This window comes from Balaenoptera borealis, assembly GCF_965194805.1.
Source record: "Balaenoptera borealis genome assembly, chromosome: 10".
Classification (NCBI taxonomy): domain Eukaryota; kingdom Metazoa; phylum Chordata; class Mammalia; order Artiodactyla; family Balaenopteridae; genus Balaenoptera; species Balaenoptera borealis.
Window position 1 is genome coordinate 102,276,005 of NC_138874.1, and position 22,981 is coordinate 102,298,985.

The 22,981-nt window shown below is 40.9% G+C and overlaps 1 protein-coding gene across 14 annotated transcripts in view; it reads right to left on the reverse strand.

Annotated features, from left to right (window-relative positions):
- NRAP (nebulin related anchoring protein) overlaps positions 1–20,226 on the reverse strand; it is a 69,704-nt gene extending 49,478 nt beyond the window's left edge. For 5 of the 14 annotated variants that reach the window (XM_082407928.1, XM_082407916.1, XM_082407922.1 and 2 more), the window contains exons 1-12: positions 19,980–20,225; positions 19,569–19,663; positions 18,908–18,995; positions 14,191–14,295; positions 11,649–11,753; positions 10,230–10,334; positions 9,414–9,518; positions 8,526–8,633; positions 8,131–8,235; positions 4,598–4,705; positions 3,510–3,626; positions 1,200–1,304 (exon numbers count right to left, since the gene is read on the reverse strand). In XM_082407928.1, the coding sequence (XP_082264054.1) occupies positions 1,200–1,304; positions 3,510–3,626; positions 4,598–4,705; positions 8,131–8,235; positions 8,526–8,633; positions 9,414–9,518; positions 10,230–10,334; positions 11,649–11,753; positions 14,191–14,295; positions 18,908–18,995; positions 19,569–19,663; positions 19,980–20,051 (1,218 nt within the window). In that variant the 5' untranslated portion in view covers positions 20,052–20,225. Of the gene's footprint in view, positions 1–1,199; positions 1,305–3,509; positions 3,627–4,597; positions 4,706–8,130; positions 8,236–8,525; positions 8,634–9,413; positions 9,519–10,229; positions 10,335–11,648; positions 11,754–14,190; positions 14,296–18,907; positions 18,996–19,568; positions 19,664–19,979 lie in introns of all 14 variants that reach the window. The other 9 variants (XM_082407927.1, XM_082407921.1, XM_082407917.1 and 6 more) reach the window with 7 other exon arrangements.
- Positions 20,227–22,981: the final 2,755 nt, after the last annotated feature.

The following is a 22,981-nucleotide window of genomic DNA, read 5'->3' on the forward strand; positions in this document are numbered from 1 at the left end:
TCTAGTTATTACTTTAAAATGTATATCTCAGAAATAACTAAATTTCCTTGTCAATTGCATTATTATGAACTTTCATCAAATCTTTAACCGTGGTCATTTTTAAGTCTTTTGTCATTTACAGACAGTTCTGGGTGTACTCTGATGCTTTTGCAAAAATGTTCCTATAAAAGGGTTTCATCTTCAAGGAATTCATGGAAAAGACTCTGACAAGTACAGGTTTCTGACTATACTCTGCTGAACTGAATGAATAAGCATTTTCAGAACCTTAATGGAAAACTGATGAATTCATAAAAGTGCTAACAAAAGATCAAGATGAAAAAAAAATTTAATTACATGGGACTGAGTGAACTGATGAGGATGATTATAATTTTTGTGACTTTCTGTTTGAATAAAAAAAAATCCCACAAGGACTCAGAGGCAAAAAATATACAAATCAATTTTCACTGCAAAGTAAAGGAGCTGTTACAGTGGAGGATTACTGGACTGAATGTCAATATTATGACACAGTATGAGTGTGTTTCAGGTTTGATAATTGCAATCATTGTTGCTTTTGTTGCGGTCATCCATTTACAATGCTTGGTGTCAGTTTATTTATCTCTTGTAAAAATAAAATACAGTGTGTGTGTGTGAGTTGTAAAAAAAAAAATTGGAATTAGTAAAAATGAGGGCAACAACAACAACAAAAAGAAGTAAAATCATATAAACTAGTCCTTGATGTTCTCAAGGATACATCCCCAGACTTTGAGAATTTCCAAATCTGCAAATGCCACTCCAGCATATATCTGCTCACCTGTAAGATGGGGAAATAACACCTGGCTCCCTAGGTGACTGTGCAGGTTAACTGAGATCTTGTACTAATTTAAGAAGCACAAAGTCAAGTTGAGAGGGGACGTTGCACACTCAGCCAGGCTCCCTCGCCAGCATTCACCAGTAGGAGCCAGATACTACTATACACGAAGGATGCAAGAGGACAAGTGCAGCCCTGAGGGCTCAAGGTCAAGTGCATGCCAGGGGATTTAACACTCCATGGACCAGCCCCAGCAGGCAATCTCTATCAAAACTCATAGTATTTGTGCCTAAGACGCCATGCTTCTCCAAGACACCCAGATACATTCACGTAGACTGTCTCTTAGGAGACCTAGAAATTAAGGTCATTAAAAAAAAAAGCCCAAACAGACGTGTAGGCATTAAAAACTCACATCACTGGTGAATTTTGAGATCTTGCTCACATTCCTGAATTGAGGTGTTTCACAGTAGTTGATACTACGACCTTTACTACTTTCCAGATCCTTCTTATACTCCACCTTGGAAACCAAAACACCACATGCACAAGAGAACCAAACCCGAAGTCACTCTTGAAAATGTCACCAGGACTCGACTTAGGATATTTTTAGAAAACTTTCAACCCAAGATTTTAAAATACCAGGCATAGGATACTGTAGGTTAACAATATGTCTTTTCCTTTCAAATAGTGATAAGTAAATAATCAGTTTGGTTCTGAATGTTAAAAATATACAGCCACTTTCAAGAGTAAATACTTTAAGATTTCATATAGCTCAAAAAAATGGCAAAATGGTTTTAGAAATTCAGACAGTGGATACTCTTGGGGACAGGTGTCTGGACTTCTGGTCATGTCCTGTTTCTTGATCTGGGTGCTAATTACACAGATGTGTCCACTTGTGGAAATTCTTCCTGTTGTACACTTATGATATACGCACTTCTCTGTATGTATACTGAAGTAGAATTTAACCAAAAAAGTTACTTTACAAAAGAGTGTAATAAATGAGACCACTCATAGATGCAAAGTGTCTTCTAATTTTAAATGGCTAGTTGAGCTCCCCTGGGTAGCTAGATATAAGATGTGAGGCCATAGTTACTAAATAGACTGCAAGTCATCCCAGGTAGTTGGAGAAGGCAGCTGAAGGGTGATTACCATTAATAGAGGCCTGGCTGGTTTGTCTTACTAGAGAAACATAAGAGCAAAAAGAAATGGAAGGTTCCGTTGTGACCGCTTCCCAAAGGAAATACAACTTGTTATCATATCTTATAAAACATTTGGTGGGAATATGACTTTTAAAGTATGCAAGATGCATTGTAATGCTTACAATATGATATAAAATTTAAAAAGTATACAAAACTGTATATACGTTGAATTCTAATTCTACAAATGTATGTTTTTATATTCATATATTAGTTTATGATATATTCACATATAAAGAGGTCAAAATGGTAACAATGTTATTCTTGGGTAGAACTACATTATCAGCAGTCTGGTTCTAGTTCTGTCCCTAAAAGTCTATCTGAACCAGAACAAGACACTTTACTTTTCCAGGCCTATGACAAAGCGAGGGCCTAAGATTGCAAAGATCCCATCTAGATCTAACGTTCTCTGAGTCAAAAGCAAGGTTCAGCAAACTTTTTCTGTAAATGACCAGATAGTAAATATTTGCCCCTTCGTGGGACATCCCATCTTTATATCAACTCTTGTAGCTCAAAAGCAGCCATAGATAATATGATGTGTTTCAATAAAACTTTATTTATAAAAACAGGCTCTGGGCTGGATTTGGCACTCAGGCCATAGTTTGCTGACCTCTGGCCTACAGCATCAGAATCATGTGGAATATTTGTTTAAAATGCAGGTTCCAAGGGCTCGGCACCCATCTACTACTTCAAAGTATCTGAGGTTGCTGATGAGGCCCAGGAAATGTCACCCTTGTGATTCTGAGCAATTAGAGCACCACAGGCTAAGGAACACTTTGGGGTAAAAGACTGACTCTTAGGGGTTAGAGAAGAAAAATGTTTTAGGAAATTTGCATATCCTTTTTTGAGTTTCAGATAACTTGCTAGGTGAGTCCTATGAATAGCCTGCCAAGAGGCTGACAACTCAAATGCCTTCAGGGTCCCAATAGGCAATGCAAACAGAGAAGCTACTATGAAGAAACTCCAGGACTTAAAAAGGATATGGGAAGCCAGAGGGGAGATTTCCTTGCCAAACAGTCCTAGCAATTATAAAAATCGTAACCACTGGGTAGGCCAAACAAAACACAGTCTCTGGCAGCCAGGTCAGCCTCTAAGGCAAGGGGAATTCATACGGCGGTACACACAACTTCTCAGAAACCTGACTACAATAATAAGAGAATGAGGGAGGTTCCACGTTCAAAACACTCCTATCTTTGATTTCCACTCTATAAGAATGACATATTGTTATAAAGCATGTCTCCTCCAGTATTCTGGCAACTAGAAATCTATTGCTGGGAACTTTGGAATACCTACAGCCCTGTGAGAATTCTGGGAAGAAACTTTTGAACCATCAGAGAAAGATTTAATTGGTTTGATTCTAGGCTGTCTTGTGAATTGCTTTTTACTGACTATTCGTTCTTTGGGAACTGGTAACTCATGTGTAGTTTATGTGGTGTTACACGGAACTTTTCATTCTGGGGTCGCCCCTTCACTGTCTGTCGGAGATAAAGGAGGTGACAGCACACAGGTGAAACTGTCCCCATACGTACCTCACTCACAAGCTTGTTCACGTTCTGAGCCCACTTAAGAACCAAGTTGTCTTGGGCTGGGAGGGAATGATAATGTGCAGTGCCCTTCATCTTACTGAAGTCCTGCCTGTATTTTATCTGAAAGAAGCACACAAGGAGCGTCTGGAGTTGTTGTTTTCACGCTCCATGAGAGAAGTTACTCCACACTTACTTCACATTTAATGTCAACATTTATTTCATAGAATTTTTTGGAGGAAAAAATAATCACATGGGTTTTTCCTCCACTAAAGTCCATAAACCACTTAGTGCCTTTTATATTAAAATTTTACTGCCCCCTTTCACATTTTTTACACTTTACATTCTAATTCTGCATGAAGAAAGGTCTCAAAATGATCATACCTAAAGGTATAATCCAAAACCCATTCTGCTCTTGGTTTTAACAATCATTTCTCTTCCAGCCTCCAGTGATGAATGTGTCTTTTACTTCCCCTCTCAGGGCAAAGTGCACTCTTCTAAGGAAATGGGTAATAACTGAATAGTAACAAAGTAAAGGAGAAGGGCAAAGGGGGTATGAAATGAATGCTGGGTTTCTGATTATAGATCAAGTTCAAGTTGGTGTAAGATCTGCAGTGTGCTTGTCACTTTACCAAGTTTAATTATAGCTTATCTTTCAAGGACTGCCAACTGGCTAACATTCTGCAAATAAAAATCATTTTATCAACTGGGTTACACTGAGTTTGATAATCATACGATTTATTTTAATCAGCTATTCCTCTGAAGTGCTCAATTTCTAAGATGGGTTATTTTGCAAAGACTCTCCTAACCCCAGCTTATCTAGCTGGACCGGTATGTGCACTTGCTTCAGCTGACTTCAAGTAAGTTGTGTGGTTTGTCCATGTCAGTCTCCTTTGAAGCAGATAAATGTGACCTAACAGCATGAGCCAAAAATGCAGATGTCAGAAATTTGGATAGGAATTGAGGGCTAACATTCTGCTTTGACTCAGCTCTGATAAATTTAACTGTATATAGGTTTCAGTAAGCACAGCCTTCAAAGTCTCATTTCTCCTCTGCTTCTGTGACTCTGTGGGTCGTCACGATGTGGTACTTACATCACTAGCGAGTTCGCTGGCTTTCTTGGCATTCTGATAAGCCGGGGTGATCATGGCCGGGAAGCTGCCCTTTCCTCTGTGCTCGCCATACTCTTCTGAGTAACCCTGCTGGGTCAATCAAAAAGTTTAATCAGTAATGCTCCACTCCTGGAATGGGTGGGGGATTAGCAATGATCTCTCCTAGAGCCTGTTCCCATGGAGGCCCGTCCACCTTGGAAATTCCTGTGATCACCCCTAAGAGCAGTAGCACGTGGTCGTTAAGGTGGTAGACACTAGAGGTAGACCCAGCACACAGTCAGCACTAAATAAATGGTAACTGTTATCACTAGCATCATCATTTCCATCAGATAAATCAAGATACTCTATGAGTCTCCTAGGCTCATATATTTTGGAGTATTCATTTCTTAAATGACACCTGGAAAGTCCTTCTGTCTTCCAGTAGTCTCGAATGCCACCGTTCTCAGGCCCCTTAGCAGATCTATGCAAAGACACGTTGATATTCCACATACTGTCTCCCCCAGTGATGGATTCATTTCATTTACCAAGAAAGAGATATTATGTAACTATTTGAATTTTTGTAATTTGGCTGAAAAGACTTCAAATTGCAATAAGATGATCTCAGCTGGGACCAAATGTATATTTCAGACTAAGTATTACAATCTGAGTCTTAATTTCTTCCATCCTCCTCCCCACATCACCCAGGCTCTCCCACAAAGGAGAACCTTCTCTCTCACGGAACTGTCATCACGTTACTAGTGTAAAACTTCCCCAGCAACCGGAGGTACTTCAAGACCCTGTCAGATGCTACCTTCTCTCCAGGGAACTCCTCCCTCACTCCCAGCCCCACCCCAGGCAGAATCAGCCGCTTCTTCATCTGTGTTCCCACAAATCTTGAACAGCCCTTAGTGTGCCTCCTTGGGCTCATGACTCCATCTCTCTCTGGCCTCCTCCAAAGCAGGGGCCTGCCCTGCTACAGCATCATGGCTCAGAGTCTAGCACACATACTCTCTTAAATGAAATAGTTGGGTCAAATTAGAATGTCCAGGCTTCCGTTTTATCCAATAATGACAACTGTTTAGCCTGAGTGCTCCTTTATGCTTGGCTGCCAGAATGTTCTGGGCCAAATGTAGTAAGTGAAAAAAATAATAACAACAAAGACTCTCAAATTCTTTGGTAACCTCCTTTTGCCCATTCTGCTTTACGGTTTGGAGTTGGCTTGTAGCTTCATTTTAACTTCTCTGCTTATGTGAATATATATTGTGTATGTAAATCTTTTTGAGACCCTTAATCCTATTGGGGAGTTGACAGGTTACAAATAACAGATTACACGGTATAGTCCATTAACTTAAAAAACTACTCATTAAAAAGAAGAATGGGGACTTCCCTGGTGGTGCAGTGGTTAAGAATCCACCTGCCAACGCAGGGGACACGGGTTCGAGCCCTGGACCGGAAGGATCCCACATCCCGTGCACCACAACTACTGAGCCTGCACTCTAGAGCCCGTGAGCCACAACTACTGAAGCCCGCGTGCCTACAGCCTGTGCTCCGCAACAAGAGAAGCCACCGCAATGAGAAGCCCGTGCAACGCAAGGAAGAGTAGCCCCCGCTCGCCGCAACTAGAGAAAGCCCGCACGCAGCAACGAAGACCCAACACAGCCAAAAATAAATAAATAAAATAATTTTATAAAAAAAAAAAATGAAGAATGAATTGTTTGGTCTTTTAGGCACTACAGATATTTATAGTGTATCTGACTGTCCGCCTGCTTCTCTATCACTCCCTCCTACTCTCGCCCTGGTGAGTCACAGTCAATCACGGTGAAATGCCACAGGATATGGAGTCCTCTCAACTGACAGCTGCTGGCAGTGCTATCGAACGACACCCACTTTGATTCTTGTATTTGTTATTATCATGATTGGAAACTTCAATCAAAATGTCCTAATAATCAAGGTTCCACTATGATACTATGAAGTTACATTTCATCACTGTGTATAGACAGGTCTAGATACACACATGAAATTATATGCATGTGTTATAACTAGTGGCAGATAGGATAGTCCAAATTTAGAACAAAATACTTTTTGCTAAATATGGAAGCCAAATATTTTTTAAACAGACTTTTAAAAGTTGTCCTGGGCTTCCCTGGTGGCGCAGTGGTTGAGAATCAGCCTGCCAATGCAGGGGACACAGGTTCAAGCCCTGGTCTGGGAAGATCCCACATGCCGCGGAGCAACTAGACCCGTGAGCCACAATTACTGAGCCTGCGCATCTGGAGCCTGTGCTCCGCAACAAGAGAGGCCGCGATAATGAGAGGCCTGCGCACTGTGATGAAGAGTGGCCCCCGCTTGCCGCAACTAGAGAAAGCCCTCGCACAGAAACGAAGACCCAACACAGCCATAAATAAAAATAAATAAATAAATAAAACCAAAAAAAAAAAAAAAAATAGGGAAAAAAAAAAAAAAGTTGTCCTGAGCATTCTAAACAACATATTTACAACATGAAACCAATAAGAATGTATTTTCATTGAGTTTTAAGCACTGAGAGACCATTTAACTGACTTATCATGAAATTTAATAAAATGGCCTTTTAAATTCAAAACCAAACATTTTTGCTCAGATAGACATTTGCAAAAGGGTCAAAACCTATCTTCACGTGCATTTTAAGTTTCACATGAATATATCCCCAATATAAGCAACTAGGTTTTCTGAAGAAGAGAAATAAGTTATTTGTTTCTTTTTATAAATTATGTATATTGAATGTCACATATGTTGTAAAGTCTACCCAGTGCCAAAAAATTTAAACAACTGTCAAATTAAGAAAGAAATATCACCCAAGCCCACTGAATGTACCCTTCCGGACACACGCTTGCTCTTCCAACATTCTTTACTTACAACCATGAAAAAATAATGTTCCCTTTTTCCCTTACAACACCTGTCTAGTATCAGAAAATCAGAGGGATGTGCAAATAAAATTAGCTGCAATTGTCACTCAACGTTTTTACATCCTGCCAAGATGTAGTTCATTTAAGAAGTGAAATTGAGAAAAAGGGTTACTTTCTCTGGCATATTGCTTTATCTAGCAACCTAGATAAGAAATTCATTTTCTAAGAAAATGAATCCTGCTACTCAGTGAAGTGCTCAATATTTTTCAAGACATGCATTTTGATCCCTTTTGTGCCTATGCAGTGACAGGCTAAACACAGCCAGTCTTAGTCCTTGGGACTTTTCTTCAATGAATAGATGAGGATGCTTTATTCCTGGCAAACCCACCATTTTGATATTGGTCCTTTATTTTTAAAAAAGGAAAGAAAAAGTGCTTAGAGTCTGTTTTCCTAAGTGAGTCAAGTTGAGCCCTGTGTAATTGTTTGTTCGCTACTTTCTGGCTTGGAAATTCCACCTTCCATAAATAGGGCAAAGAAAAAATCACAGCCCAACCCCTGATTAAATAGTCATAGGTTGTGTCACGGGCTAGAGGGCTGCCAAACTGAGAAATGACCATCAAAAAGGGTCTCGCAGGACGTCATTTTATCACATACCTGGCCATACTGGTCCACATACTCCTTTGTCAATGCGCCCTCAGCTCCAGCAGCTGGACCAGCCGTTCCCTTCGTTTCTCTTTGATATTGTTGATGGTACCTCACCTATTTGAAGGGGAAGGACAAATTTAGCTTCTTATGCACAGGGGCCAAAACAGTAAAAATGAATGTCTTGTGGAATGTTCTTTTTCTGCTTGGGTCTAGGGAATGTGTCTTAGACATAAAAGTGCCTCATCATTGTCCTGGTAAAACTGATTGAAAACTATGTAGGAAAGCTACTCCCTGTATCCACGGTGCAAAAAAATGGAGACAAGGAGACAGGAAGTTGGACTCGCCAGGCCCAGGTAAATTCCTGCTTCCTTCCCTCCCATGAAAACATCGCCCTGGACACTTACATCACTTGCCAGCTCATTGGCTCTTTTGGCTATCTGATAAGCAGGTGTGGTCATAGCAGGAAAACTGCCTTTCCCTCTCTGTCGTTCATAGTCCTCTGTGTATCTCACCTGGAAAATGAAAACAAATTTTGAATCACATGCCACAATCCCACCATCTCCCAGGCAATCTGACGGAGAAGCCCTGCTCAGGGCTCCCATAGCACCCTGCACATCTCACATCGTCACAGCTCTTATGCAGTGTCGTTGGCTTAGAGCTTGATGGACCCTGTGTATCTTATTTACCATTTTATTCCCAATACCCAGCTCACTGCCTGATACGTGGAGATGCTCAATGTAGAATTCGACACATACTTGTGAGCACCTGCTGTGGACCAAGGGGTGAGGCCAGGCAGAGCAACAAGGCTTCTGCCCTCGAGGAGCTGCCCGTCAAGTCTGGGGGATGAAAGAGGCTTCTCAACCCAAGTCAAGTGGAAGCCACTTGTTAAGCTGAACCTGGATTCGTGCTTAAACTTCCCACTCAGAGCAATACTAAGTTCCCAGTCTTAGTATGCCATGGAGCAACTGGGCTATGAAAAGGCAAATGGAAGAAATTCTTCAGAAGTTATCTTCTACAATTTGCAGTGACAAGGAGAGACTTCTTTAAGATTAATCAGATATACCTGGCTTGTTACTAATACCGTGTAAACTTTCCTCTCTAAGGAAAAGTTTTTGCAAGGTCTGTGCTAGCTGCCAAATCTGACCTGACCCTCCTTGACCTTAGAAAGTTCTTCCTGGCCCCCGCACAGGATTGAGATGCCGCCTGCATTCTCCCTGCCTCCTCCTCCACATAAGGAAAGAATGGGGAACCTTAAACGAGAATCACTGCATCTGGCCTCCATCATTTCTTACATCACTTTGAAGCTGTCCTGCCGCCTTGGCCCGGAGAAGCTCAGGGGTATCCGCCACTGTGCTGAACCTGGAGATGTGTTCGTCATGCCCTCTCTTGTACTCCACCTGGTGAGGGGACAGCATAGAGTCAAGGTCACACCCAACAGCCTTTATAGGACCTCTCCTTGCAGCCGTCCGGCAGCTACACCATCGGGCAACACTCAACGCAAACATATGGCAAGTCTTTCTGGTTTGTTCTACGGGCTCCTCTCCAAAAAGCATCAATGCTCTTGTGTTAAGTCCAAGAGAGTGCCAGGAACTTCTAAACATTAACAAATATTCATTCATCTCCATAACAATCACATAAGGCAGGACTATGATTTTCCCCATTTTACAAAAGAGCAGCTGAGGAACAGAAAGGTTAAGTAATTTGCTCATGGTCCCACAGGTACTAAGTGAGAAAGCCAGGATTCAAATCCCAACATTCCAGCTCTAAAATCTGAGCTCTTAACCAACAAGTTGTGCTACTCTTCAGGAGGTTCTACCATCCACTTAATAAAAATCAGTGTCCTTAATGCTGACGCCACCACAAGAAATTATTTGGGACAGTCTTAGGGTGAGCTACAGGGTCTTCTCTCCATGTGATAGATGAGGCCCAAACAAGGCACAGAGAGTGAATGATAGGGAAAAGATAAGAACATAGTTTTCTCCATAATATCACACTAAGGGTACCTACTGCCCCAAAGCACTCTCCTTTTGGATTTTATCTGAATCCCAGGGGTTGACTAATGACAAACATTAGCGTAATCAGTGGTGAATAAGCACTAAGACACTCACTTGGCTGGCCAGCTGGTTGGCTATCTTGGCCCTTTGATAAGCAGGTGTGATCATGGCTGGAAAGCTGCCCTTGCCCCGCTGTTGTTCATAGTCTTCTGTGTACTCCTGTTGGTCAGACCAACGTCAGCATGAGAACCAATAGGAAATCCAATGAGAACGAATAAAACTGCAACAGCAAGCATCATCAGAACCAATGCAATTGGTTGTATAAGATACTTGGAAAATATTGCAGTCACCTGGAATAAATTTGAAAATGTTATTCACTTGGTGATTTAAATAACACCTTCAAGGCTGAAGAAAGCATATTTCCCAGGTCAAAGGGTTTCTCCTTCAATGTTTATATTCAACTATGTGGAACCTGGCACAACCCAAGGGATGCCCTTTAACTCAAAGGCTTGTGTGATAATGCAGCAATTATTATGCAGAAGACTTTCTGGTACTAGAGACAGTTCTACAGCACTGGAAGTGAAATGTCTGCTCTTCTTTGCTCCTAACTTTTGAGTATCTCTGATGGTCTGTTTTCCACCTTAGCAATTATATTTCTGTTGTCTTCTTTCCATTTGCTAAAGAAAAGTTACTAAAGACTAGCAATATTTTCCAGAGTGGTTTCTTCAAAGGGTAGGTGCCCTGGGTATATGGAGAGGACTAGAGGGTACTGTATGCAGATCACTAAGGATTTCCATAATCTGGGCTAAGATTGCCTTTTCTACGATGAAAACCTACTAAGATCTCTCTTATGGTGCTACAGGTCAGAAATCTAAAATAGGGCATCAGGGCTGATTCTTTTTGGAGGCTCTGGTGGAGAATCCATTTCTTTGCCTTTTCCAGCTTCTGGAGGCTGTCCACGTTCCTTGGCTTATGGCCCCAAACAGTTTTGACCTCTGCTTCTGTTGTCACATCATCTTTTCTCTGACTCTGACCCTCCTGCCTCCCTCCTTATAAGGACTCTTGTTACATTCGGTCCACCCTAATAATCCAGGATAATCTTCCTATACTCACCTTAATTAGGAGTTTGGGTTTAGCAGATACAAACTACTACATATAAAATAGATAAACAACAAGGTCCTACTGTATAGCACAGGGAACTATATTCAATATCTTGTAATAAATTATAATGAAAAGAATCTGAAAAAGAATATATATATACATATAAATGTATGTATATGTATAACTGAATCACTTTGCTGTACATCAGAAACTAACACAATATTGTAAATCAACTATACTTCAATAAAAAAGAAAATTCCTTACCGTAATCATATCTGTAACATCCCTTTGGCCAGGCAAAGTAGCATATACACAGGTTCCAGGGATTAGGACATGAGAATCTTTCGGGGAGGGCCAGTATTCTGTCTACCACAATCTTAAAATAAAGGAATATTCAAACTAATTGCTAAAGTAACTTTCCAGGACCCTTACCTCACCCAGTGACTTTCGAGCCTTAGCCATCCTTACGACTTCAGCGTCTGGCAGAGCTCCTGGGCGCCAAGCCTTCCCTTCCCCATATCCAGTCCAATAGGCTCTCTACAGAGGAAAAACACAAATGTATACAAACACACACCCCACACATTTGCCTGGTAAGATCCCCCTACCTACCCCACCCTCCCGGCAACACTCACATACATTGTCAATATAAGATAGAAAAAATAGACATTCTCTAAAAGCTATAAACTCCTCTTGCTTTATGGTAGGTCTCACCTAACCAGAATGTTCATTTTTTTTCAAACTAGAAAATAACCTAATATCCTAAATAACCAAACTTTCTGAGATTCACTTATATCATAGAAGAGTTCCAAATGTAACTTAACATTTCTTTGCTCATTATTGCACCAAGATGGGCAGCGGGGAGTTGCTGTGGACAGGCCATCTGAGACTAATCAGCGCTATTCAGCCAAGCTTCAAAAACCTGCTACCTGTTGCGTGCCAAGCATTAGATTAAGCAGTTAACACTAGGAAAAGAAAATCAAAAAAGAAAAAAGAAGAAGAAATCAAAGTTTCTCTTTTAAGATACTTGTAACCTATCTATGGAGATAAAACTAACATATGAAACAATGAGCTATTAGAGAACATTTGTGTGCTTAAATGTACTGTATTGAAGATAAAACACAGTGAGAGTCTTGAAAAAGCAATCTGTATATGATGGCCCCTGTTTTGGACAGGAATTTGAGCTGGTCCTCCAGGGCTAAGGTCAGTTGACAGATGATGCAAAGGGAAAAAGAAAAACATCTACTCTAGGAGGTCAGTTCCATGAAGGCAGGGATTTTTATCTGTTTTGTGCACTGATGTATTCCAGTAGCCTGGAACTATGCCTGGCATATAATACTCAATAAATATATGTTGAATAAATTCTCGGAGTGGGAACTTCCATGAATAAAAGCATGAAGGCAGTGATAGGCTTCATGTGAAAGACCATGAGGAGGTGGGTTTGATTGGAATTGGGAGTAAGGATGAGGAACCAAGTGGGCTGGAGGTGGGGCAAGTTGCACAGACCATCTTTTGGCGATCTGGAAAGACAGATAATTCACATGTGAAAATAGCTCAACTACACTCCCAATCAGGGAAGTTTAAATTCAAACAACAAAATACAGGTTGTTAAAACTTTTATCTGGTAATACCAAGTGTTGGTGAGTCTGTGAGAAACGGGTATTCTCATACTCTGCCTGTGGGAATATAAAATGTACAGCCATTTTAGACAGAAATTTGACAGTTTGTCCATGAAAATTAAAAAGGCACAGACTCTTGATCTAGCAACCTCATTTTCCATTATCTATTCTAGAGAAACACTCACTGTGTCCAAAAGAGGTCTTGCACAAAGGTGTTCACTGCAAATTCATAACAGAAAAAAAATGGGAATAACCCTGCCCATCAATAAGAAAGCATGATACATCCTCTCTTAATGATTGCACCCATGATCTACCCACCTACAACAGCTTAAAAGGTTGCTGACATAGAAACATCTCCAGGGTATTTGTTGAGCGAAAAATGCAAGTTGTAAAACAATGCACATTGTTTCACGGAAAAACAAAATTATACATTTCAATAGAAATATACATCTATAATTTTCCATAAGAAATGCTAGCTGATATTTATTGTGCCGACCAGTGTTCTAAGATCTTTACATTTATATACTCTTTTAATTTTTACAATAGTTCTGTGAATCAGGAACTGTTTGAAGTTCACTTAAAAATTGAACTTAAAGAAAGCCAAAGAAAAGAATGGTTAAATAACTCATTAAAGGTCCTTCAATAAGTGGCAGTAGTCATATATAAATGTAAGTAACAAAAAAATAAATTATATGGATATTAATCTGTAAATGAGGAGAGAGAGTCTGGAAGGATACCCACAAGACTGACAGCAGTGGGTACCTCTACAGAAGGAACTGGGATTGGAGATAGTGGACAAAGGGTTGGCTCTGCACTGTTTGGACTGTTTTATGTGGATCGTTAAAAACAAATGGCTGGGGAATTTTGAAATGATGAGGCTGTCAATGGAGAATGACCACAAATTCTCAGGTGATGGGAAGAGTAAATCAGAGACAAGCAGGAAGATGTGTGTGACCGATGTCACATGACAGGCTGGAGAGGGGCAAAGCCAGGAGAGGGAAGGTCCTCACAAAGGTCCAGGCAGGAGATGATGGGGCTCAGAGCTGGAAGAGTGAAATGGGAGGGAAGGGGTGGAGCTGAGTGAAGGGTCAGAAGAAGAAAGGGCAGCCTTGGTTTCCAGCCTGGTGGCTGATCCCAGTGACAGAAACACAGTGGTTGGAAGGGAGAAGTCAGTGAGCTTGGACTGGAGCAGGTTTGGCTGGGGTGATGCTGGGTCTTCTGCAGACAGCTGGAATTACAAACTGGATAAAAGAAAGTGTAACCAATGCCCTCTAGAAGTAATACTGATAATACATTTCATTTGCATAGTGTGTCATTCTTTTCTCTGTTTCCAAAGCCATTTATAACTCTTCCTTCACCTCATCCACCAATGGTTGCCTGTTAGGTGCAGTCGCCCCATCCTTGGATTTCATGTCCCAGTGAAAAACCGATTTAAATCGTTTGCCATCGTCTTCGTCATCGATCTGCACAATGAAGATATTATCAGTAATGTTTCCATCAGAAAAGAGAAAGGAAACAAATGATATACAGCTAAACTGGGGCGGGGATCCTAAGTCTCAACTGCAAAGCATCTTAACTGCACTACAAGCCACAGCTGTCAGTGTCACCACAGCTTCATCTGTACCACCAGCCAAAGGGCACATAGAAAGCACCTGCTGTGTGCAAAGCTCTATTTAGCAGTGCAATTAAAAAGGCAACATCTCTACGAGCTAATCACACAACACCAAGTGTTCAGCTTAGAAAACACTAGACATCAGAGCAGTTGTTCTTAACTTTGGCCTGTGCAACACCCAGGGAGCTTGTTAAATGCTGGCTCCCCAGATTCATGTAGGTGTTCTCCTATGCTTTATAATTTCACCTTTCACATCTTGATCTATAACACACCTTGAGTTAATTTTTATGTATGAATAAGATATCAAGGTTCATTTTTTTCTACGCAAGTGTCCAATCGCTCCGGTACCATTTATTTAAAGATCATTCTTGCTACATTGAAATGCAGTGGTGCCTTTGTTGTAACTCAAGTGACCACATATGTGCAGCTCTATTTCTGGATGTTGTATTGTTTTCTACTGGTCTGTCTGTCCATTCTTACACCAATAGTATGCTGAGTGAATTACTACTACTTTTATAGTAAGTCTAGAAATCTGGTAACCTAAGTCCATTGATTTTGCTCTTCAAGACTTCTTGGCCACTCTAGAATCATTGTATGTACATATCAATTTTAGAATCAGTTTGTCAATTTCTATGAAAAACACCAGGATTTTGGCTGGGATTGCATTGAATGTGTAGATCAATTTGAGGAGAACTGACATCTAACAATATCTTCATGACTTTGGAATAGGCAAAGATTTCTTAAGGAGAACATAAAAAGAACTAATAACAAAAGAAAAAAATCAGGTCTTAAGTCCAAACCCAGATATCATAACGTATGAGATCCAAGATGGGGCCCAGAAACCTGCAACTTTAACAAGTTGAAGTTTAAGTCATTAATTTTACAGGTGAGGAAAGAAGCTCAGAGAAGAGAAATGAACTTATTGAAATCATTCAATGATTTAGCAGAGCCAGGTTCACAATCCAGGAATTCTAGTTCCCTGTCAAGGGCACTTTGTCTGGGCTTGCTTAACACTGCACTAATACGTATACTTTAAAATAGATAAGTTGAGAGAGCTTAACATGTTTTTTCCCTTGGATTTTGAGAAACTACCACAAACATTACACAGACTCAAGGCAAAGTTTCTTGTTGGCAGCTCCACTGATATTTGGGGCCAGTTCGTTATTTGTTGGGGGGACTGTCTAGTACATGGCACTACGCTGACCAGGATAGGTGGTCTCTATCCACCAGATGCCAATAGTATTCCTACCTTCCTAGTTCTGACCCAAAAAAAGTCCCCAGACATCACCTGGGGGGCAAAACTGCCCTCCTTGAGAGCCATTGACTTACGGAATCAGAATCACATGACCAAAATAAACAGGAAGCCATATCTGCTGCCCCGTCTCACAGGACAAATCCATCATGGGGCGGGGGGTGGCGGTGGGGGCCGTGCCTGCCTCCCCAGAGACCTTTCACAGGACTCGTGATTATTCAGAGGAAGCAGGAAGAGAGAAAAAGCCGTAACTGTTAATAGTGGGGTAAGGAAGCATTAAGGGCTAAAGTTCATTCTCCAAATAGAAGGGAACCCAGATGTTCTATTCTATTAAAAGTTCCATTCACACCTACCAAACAGGAAATTTTTTCTTAGTAAATATTTATTTATTCATTTACTTTTTAAAGAATGACATTTAAAATACAGAAAAATGTCAACCTCCTTCAAATGCCAACTTAAAATCTTTACTTTTGTCGTTCATCACCATTACTGAAGCATCCCTTTCTTTCCTTTTTTTTAGCATGTGCACCATGAATCTGTTTTTTTATTCAATTGGCAAAGTCTCTCAGAGAAGAAAAGGGAGTAAGAAAGTAATCCACCACACTCCCTAGAATGGTTATAAGATCTGGGGCTGTGGGGACTTCCCTGGTGGTGCAGTGGTTAAGAATCCGCCTGCCAATGCAGGGGACATGGGTTTGAGCCCTGGTCTGGGAAGATCCCACATGCCGCAGAGCAGATAAGCCCATGTGCCACAACTACGGAAGCCCTTGCACCTGTAGTCTGTGCTCCACAACAAGAGAAGCCACCGCAATGAGAAGCCCTCGCACCGCAACGAAGAGTCGCCCCCGCTCGCTGCAACTAGAGAAAACCCGCATGTAGCAACAAGACCCGACGTGGCCGAAAATAAATAAGTAAGTAAATTTATTTAAAAAAAAAAAGATCTGGGGCCTAGAACGGACATCGTTGTCCATTTGATTTTTTCCCTGGTGGGAAAGGAGGAGAAAGGGGTCTCAGCAGTCAATTGTTCAGTACACACACACACACGCACACATATGCATGTACACACCCACACATATGCGTGTACACACATACGCATGTACACACATATGCATGTACATACACATGCATGTAAACACACATCCACCATACACACAGAGATAACACACATATACGCATACACACATACACACACCACACACATGCACAGATGTGCACACAGATATGTATACACATGTACATATACATACACACATGCATATGCACCATGTACACACATATGTATACATGTGTACACATATTCACACCTACATACACACATACATACACTCTCCATATGCACACATACATTTTTATACACATACACATATATTTACATAGATGCGAACAAATACACACACACAGGCTTCCTGAGAAGCTCACATCACTGTCTGTGGCTGGAAACAGAGCCAGCAATGATCTTGCTCCAGGTCGGGCCTGTCATACAAGTCAAAAGAAAGTGAATCCACTACCACCTCAAAAAAAGGTAAATACTTTGTGACCTGTTGTAAGAGCGTAAGGGGGACATGCCAGTCGACACCTCACATAGGATGAAAGATACAGATATTATGGATCTTTTTGTAATAAATACAAATAGTACTCTGATGTATAAGTACGTCTCCTTGTGTTCAGTCTGTCAAACTCTGGCCCCAGAACTGCAGTAAACTCTGGATGTTTGTAAACATAAGTAAGTGCTTTTTTTTTTCCTCCTAGAGAGTTTGCCACCCCCTAGGTACATGGGAGTAGACCAATGGAGCAGTTTAGGATACAGGTCCCAGAGTGAGATAGACCTGGATTTGTGCCCATTGAACTAGCTGGGTAAAACTGGGCAAGTTACTTAATCTCTCTGAGCCTCAGCCTCCCCAACTGTAATATGATAATATTACAGAGGGCTCTTGTGAAGAAAAAGTGAGATCACACAGATAAAGGGCCTCAAAGAGTGTCTGGCACTCTATCGAACTGAGAGCTAAATTCAGTATTGATTGTAATTTTGTGTAGTTGCCCTTAGACAAAAAGAGATGAAAACAAACAACAACAACAACAAAAACCAAACAAACAGAGATGAAAGCAAAATCCTAAAAGAATTAGCCTTCTCAGTAATCTAGGATGGCTTGTGAATTCTTAAGGCTTGTTAATCCTTAGAAATCAATGACATATGAACAACTCTCTGAGCCTCAGTTTCCTCACCAGTAGAATGGGATAAAAATAGTATTTACTTTATTGGACGTAATGTATTAAATGAACTGACTGTACAGTAAATATTATATAAGCTTGTAAAAAAAATAATAAACTCACAATTGGTGCAAAGCATTTAGTGAAATAAGCTACTTGGCAGTCTGTGTAGAGAGCCACATGATAATGATAAGCTCAATCTAAACCATTTTCTTGAGGAGGACACGGCCTGGGCAGGCCGGAGAGTCAGGATGAGGTAAGGTAACATGAGGAAGGCAGATTACTAGAGAGCCTTCCACCTCATGTGTCATTTTCTAATTTTAGAAAGCTGCTAGCTCCATCCCAAAAAACAACTTGTTGTGGAGCATGGGGGAGGGAAGTGAAATGACTCATCATTTTAATAAATGCAGGCATTTAATCAACAGTTATTTGACAAAACTCTACTGTTGGTTTTTCAAAAGAGCTTGGTTTATCAATATGGCCTCCTGGTCTATCCAAACATCAGTTCCAAATCAAAATATCTTTGACCTACCGCTACCCATAGGGAAAGAGATCTTAAACACTGCAAATAAACTGAAACACTACTGAATTCGGAGAGATTTAAGAGTACGGAACTAGAAGTTTCAATGTCTGTACCAAAATATCATGGGGAAAGAAAGGAAAGGCCTTTGTAATACTTTCCAACTATATAAACTTTGTTTTATGTATTAAGCACCTAGTGTATGCACAGCCTATTGCATCAAGGTGTCCAGAGCTAGCAGACACAGAGAGATTAAAATAGATACAAGGATCTCAGATATTCAAGCTAGATTATCCTGTGTATTGGCCTCTATGTTGTGGTAGGGCAAATAGCAATATTTGTTATTTAAATATACTTTGCTTGTATATGTGGAGAAAATGGGCAGGTTCACATCTAGGCAGAGACACTTAAAAACCTAACAGGTTCCTGAGCTAAGAAATCTTCTTTAAAGGCTATTTTGAAATTCAAAATTAAGTAACTTACCCCACAAATGGCCTCTGGAGATTTCCTCACATTTAGATTTAATGGAGTGTGACAGACACTTGTAAAAGTGTTGTTCTTGGGGTTATGGCTACAAAAAGTAGATATAAACCAAAATTAGAACTGTACTTTATCCAAGATGACTGACTATTCTTAAAGGCAGAGTCATTTTTTATCAAAAATATAAAACTTAATAATTAAATTCAAGATTTTCCAGGCAATGCGTCCTAAAGAAAACAAAGGCTAACCAAATAAATTCAACCTATTTAACTTAAAGACCAAATTTAACTGGAAATGATCACTTAAAAACTTTCTGAAGAAATAAAAAAGGATTCTGAAATTTTTTAAAAGAAAACGTTTTAAAGCTTCATGCATATTCATGGAAATTACACTGTTCTGCACAATATTTAATACTTTGACATGAGGTTGTAGTGGATAGATTTGATCTTTTACTTATAAGAAATCTGAAATTTTCAACTTTCTGTCCATTGCATAAAATCCCGTCTTAGGTCTCTGTAATGATTGTATGGAAGTAAAAACTTTTGAGAAGGCATTTCTTGGATTTAACCCTGGAGTGTGTGATTTGAACCTCTGGTTGGCTACTTGTTTAAAAAAAAGATAAACACAACTCAAGAGGTGGTGGGAAGAAGCGTCAAACACTTACGCATGACAGTATGGCTTTTTCTGGTGACTCACAAAGTTATTAACCGACAGCATCATCTTGCAAATTTCACAGTGAAAACATGCTTTGTGCCATATCTAGAAGTCAAACAGAAAAGATTTAGCAAAATTACCTTTTTTTTTCAGACTCAGTATTCTTAATATATTTCAGGGTAAAAAAAAATGAGCTTTAGGGATAAAATGGTGATAAAACACACACACACGGCTACGATACATAAATGAATAAAAAAAAATTGAGGCAATACAGGAGATGTAGCTAGAAATGGGTAGAAATGAAGAAAGGTGGGGAAAGCGTCTTATTTTGGTGGTTTAAAAAAACCCACATGTCCATATGTGAGAAGATAAATTTCTCATGTTTGTTATGATTCCCAAAGGCCAAGAAAAGTCTACTGACCTGGTCTAGACAGCTGATCTTCTCAGCAGGGTATACTCCGTACCCACACCTGGAGCAAGCTTGCACATTCATCTTGAAGTCCGAAGAGAGAAGACAAAGATAGGTAACAAGGAAGAAATCCAAGGAGAAGCCCCAGTCTAGTTGTTCAAGTCTCCAAAATCCCGACCCCTAGTAAATTTCTGTGGGCACCCTGACCGTTCAGAATCCAACTTCCACTTTCCTTTGCTGACCTTCTAGTTTGAAGTCAGCAGCTGGATGGTTTTTAAAGCTGCCACTTACTCAAAGGGCTATTTTGGCAACTCTGCTCAGCACGCATGCGCCTGGGAAATGAGGTGGAGGTATTCCTAGCTGACACGCTTCTCTAAATAGAAAAGTGAACTCACACCAGCATCACGTTTATGTGGATGACCGAATCCTCGTGTATGATCAGGCAGCATGTAGTCGTTTAACACTAGCTGTGATCATAACCCAAGAAAAGAACTCGAAGGCATTCACCACACCCTCATCCAACGACCAAATGAGAAAGCTGGCTCTGTGAGGCCTGTGACTAAAGCAGAAAGTCCAGCTCCCCCCGCAAAAGAAAATAAAACAGGATTGATTCACTCCACAGGAGGGTAAATACCATATTTGAAATTTAGCCTTGTCTACTAAAAATGTTTACTATTAGTCAGCCATAAAAAAGAAATAATGCTATTTGCAGCAACATGGATGGACCTAGAGATGATCACATAAGTGAAAGAAGACAAAGAAAAAGATAAATACCATATGATATCACTTATATGTGGAATCTAAAATACAACACAGGGCTTCCCTGGTGGCGCAGTGGTTGAGAATCCGCCTGCCAACGCAGGGGACACGGGTTCGAGCCCTGGTCCGGGAAGATCCCACATGCCGCGGAGCAACTGGGCCCGTGCGCCACAACTACTGAGCCTGCGCGTCTGGAGCCTATGCTCTGCAAAAAGAGAGGCTGCGACAGTGAAAGGCCCATGCACCACGATGAAGAGTGGCCCCCGCTTGCCGCAACTAGAGAGAGCCCTCGCACAGAAACGAAGACCCAACACAGCCAAAAATAAATAAATAAATAAATAAAATTTTTAAAATCCTTTAAAATACAACACAAATGAACATATCTATGAAACAAAAAAAGACTCAGACATAGAGAATAGACTTGTGGTTGCCAAGGGGAAGGGGGGTAGGAGTGGAAAAGACTGGAAGTTGGGGATTAGCAGAGGCAAACTATTATATATAGGATGGATAAACAAGGTCCTACTGTATAGCACAGGGAACTATATTCAATATCCTGGACAAACCATAAAGGAAAAGAATATGAAAAATATATATGTATATATATGTGTAACTGAGTCACTTTGCTGTACAGCAGATATTAACATAACATTGTAAATCAACTATAATTCAATAAAACTTAAAAAAATAAATAAAGATGTTTATAAGAGTAGGACGGCAAACTTATTAAGATATCAATTCGTGTGTAGCTTCTGCAAGAATGCAAAACTAAGAACAGATGAGAACTCTTTGAATGCCGGCTTCTGTATGTTATCCTGGACCGTTCCAAGAAGTCCTTGCCTTCCAGGCTTGAAAGGGAGCAGCTTGAAGACAAGCTCTCTTCTTGGCTTTGTGAAGCCCCTCATTGCCTTCAGGGATCTACCTAAATGTCACTTAAAACAGACCTTCCAGAAACAGCTTACAAAAGATGGCACCACACGTGTCCCTCTCCTCAGCTCACTGCCTTCTGTGACCCTCCCCCTGCTTTATGCTCTTCACAGCGGTTGCCACCACCTGACCCCTTAAATCTTACTATATCTAAAATTATCCGTCTCCTCCATCAAAATATGAGTTCCATCAAAATAGGATCCTTGGTCCTTGTTGTCCTTTCTGTATCCCCAGTGCCTAGAACAAGGTCGGATATGGAAAAGGTGCTCAACAAGTATTTATCAAGTCAAAGAAATCAACTTAATACTCACATCAAAATACCTACAGGGGACAGAGGTGAAGCCATAGGTCACAGGCCCCATCTGAACCACTCCTCCGCCCCAGCAATTTGTCATGAGGCAATCGGTACCCGGCACTGCCAAATATTATGATTTTTCCAGAAAAGCCAGATATCTGCGTCTGCACCTGAAATTCTCTCTTTTGTAAAACACTGGGAATAAAACAATAAAACAGAAACATGGGCAGTACTTAGACGGCAGGTTACCAATTAGTGATCTGTGGCCTAAAGAAAAGGCTCTGAGGAAACTCTGCTGGAGGGACCCCAGGTAAGGCAGAGAGAAATCAGTAGTGCTTTTGTGTTGTGTTGGGAGAACCAGGGGGAGGAGGCCACAGAGCAAGGGAAGGAGAGCAGCGTTGCCATGACACTAAGGAGAGGGTGCAGTGTGAGTCTCCCCACAGACGGAGAGTGGGCACAGTGCTGCCTTCTCAGCATGGGAAGGAGGCTCTACGTAGGGGCTCTAGACCCAGGAAGACTCCCAGGCTGAAATGTGACACAAGGCAGCCTGAACAAAGGGGAACAGCAAAGGCAGAGACCTAAGACCTACAGGTTCCCCAAACGTTTTGCTCTGTGTGGGATTTCTCCAGCCTTACCTGGACCTGGGCTGGAAGCCCCAGTAATCACAGAGAAAGAACTCTGCCCCCATCCAGAGGGATGAGGAATCGCAGCCAGATTTCCTTTAAAGAAAAAAACTACCTAACACTTCTCTAAGGTTGTGATTGCATCACTGCTACAAGTTCTCGGTCACCCTTGTGAAAACAAGGATGACCCAAATGAAAGATGTTAAATGTGACTCCTACCATCACTTCTGCTTTTAAAAGGCACTTATTATGTATCAGAAATAGTGAGGAAAAACAACCCCGCAGAACTGGAAATGGGACAGTTTAAGGACCTAAAATGAACCCTCGTTGCTGGCAAGAGACACAGAGCCCTCATCTGCTTGATAGACCTTGTGGATGGTCTTCCCTGTGTCCAGCCGACCCCTCTCACATCC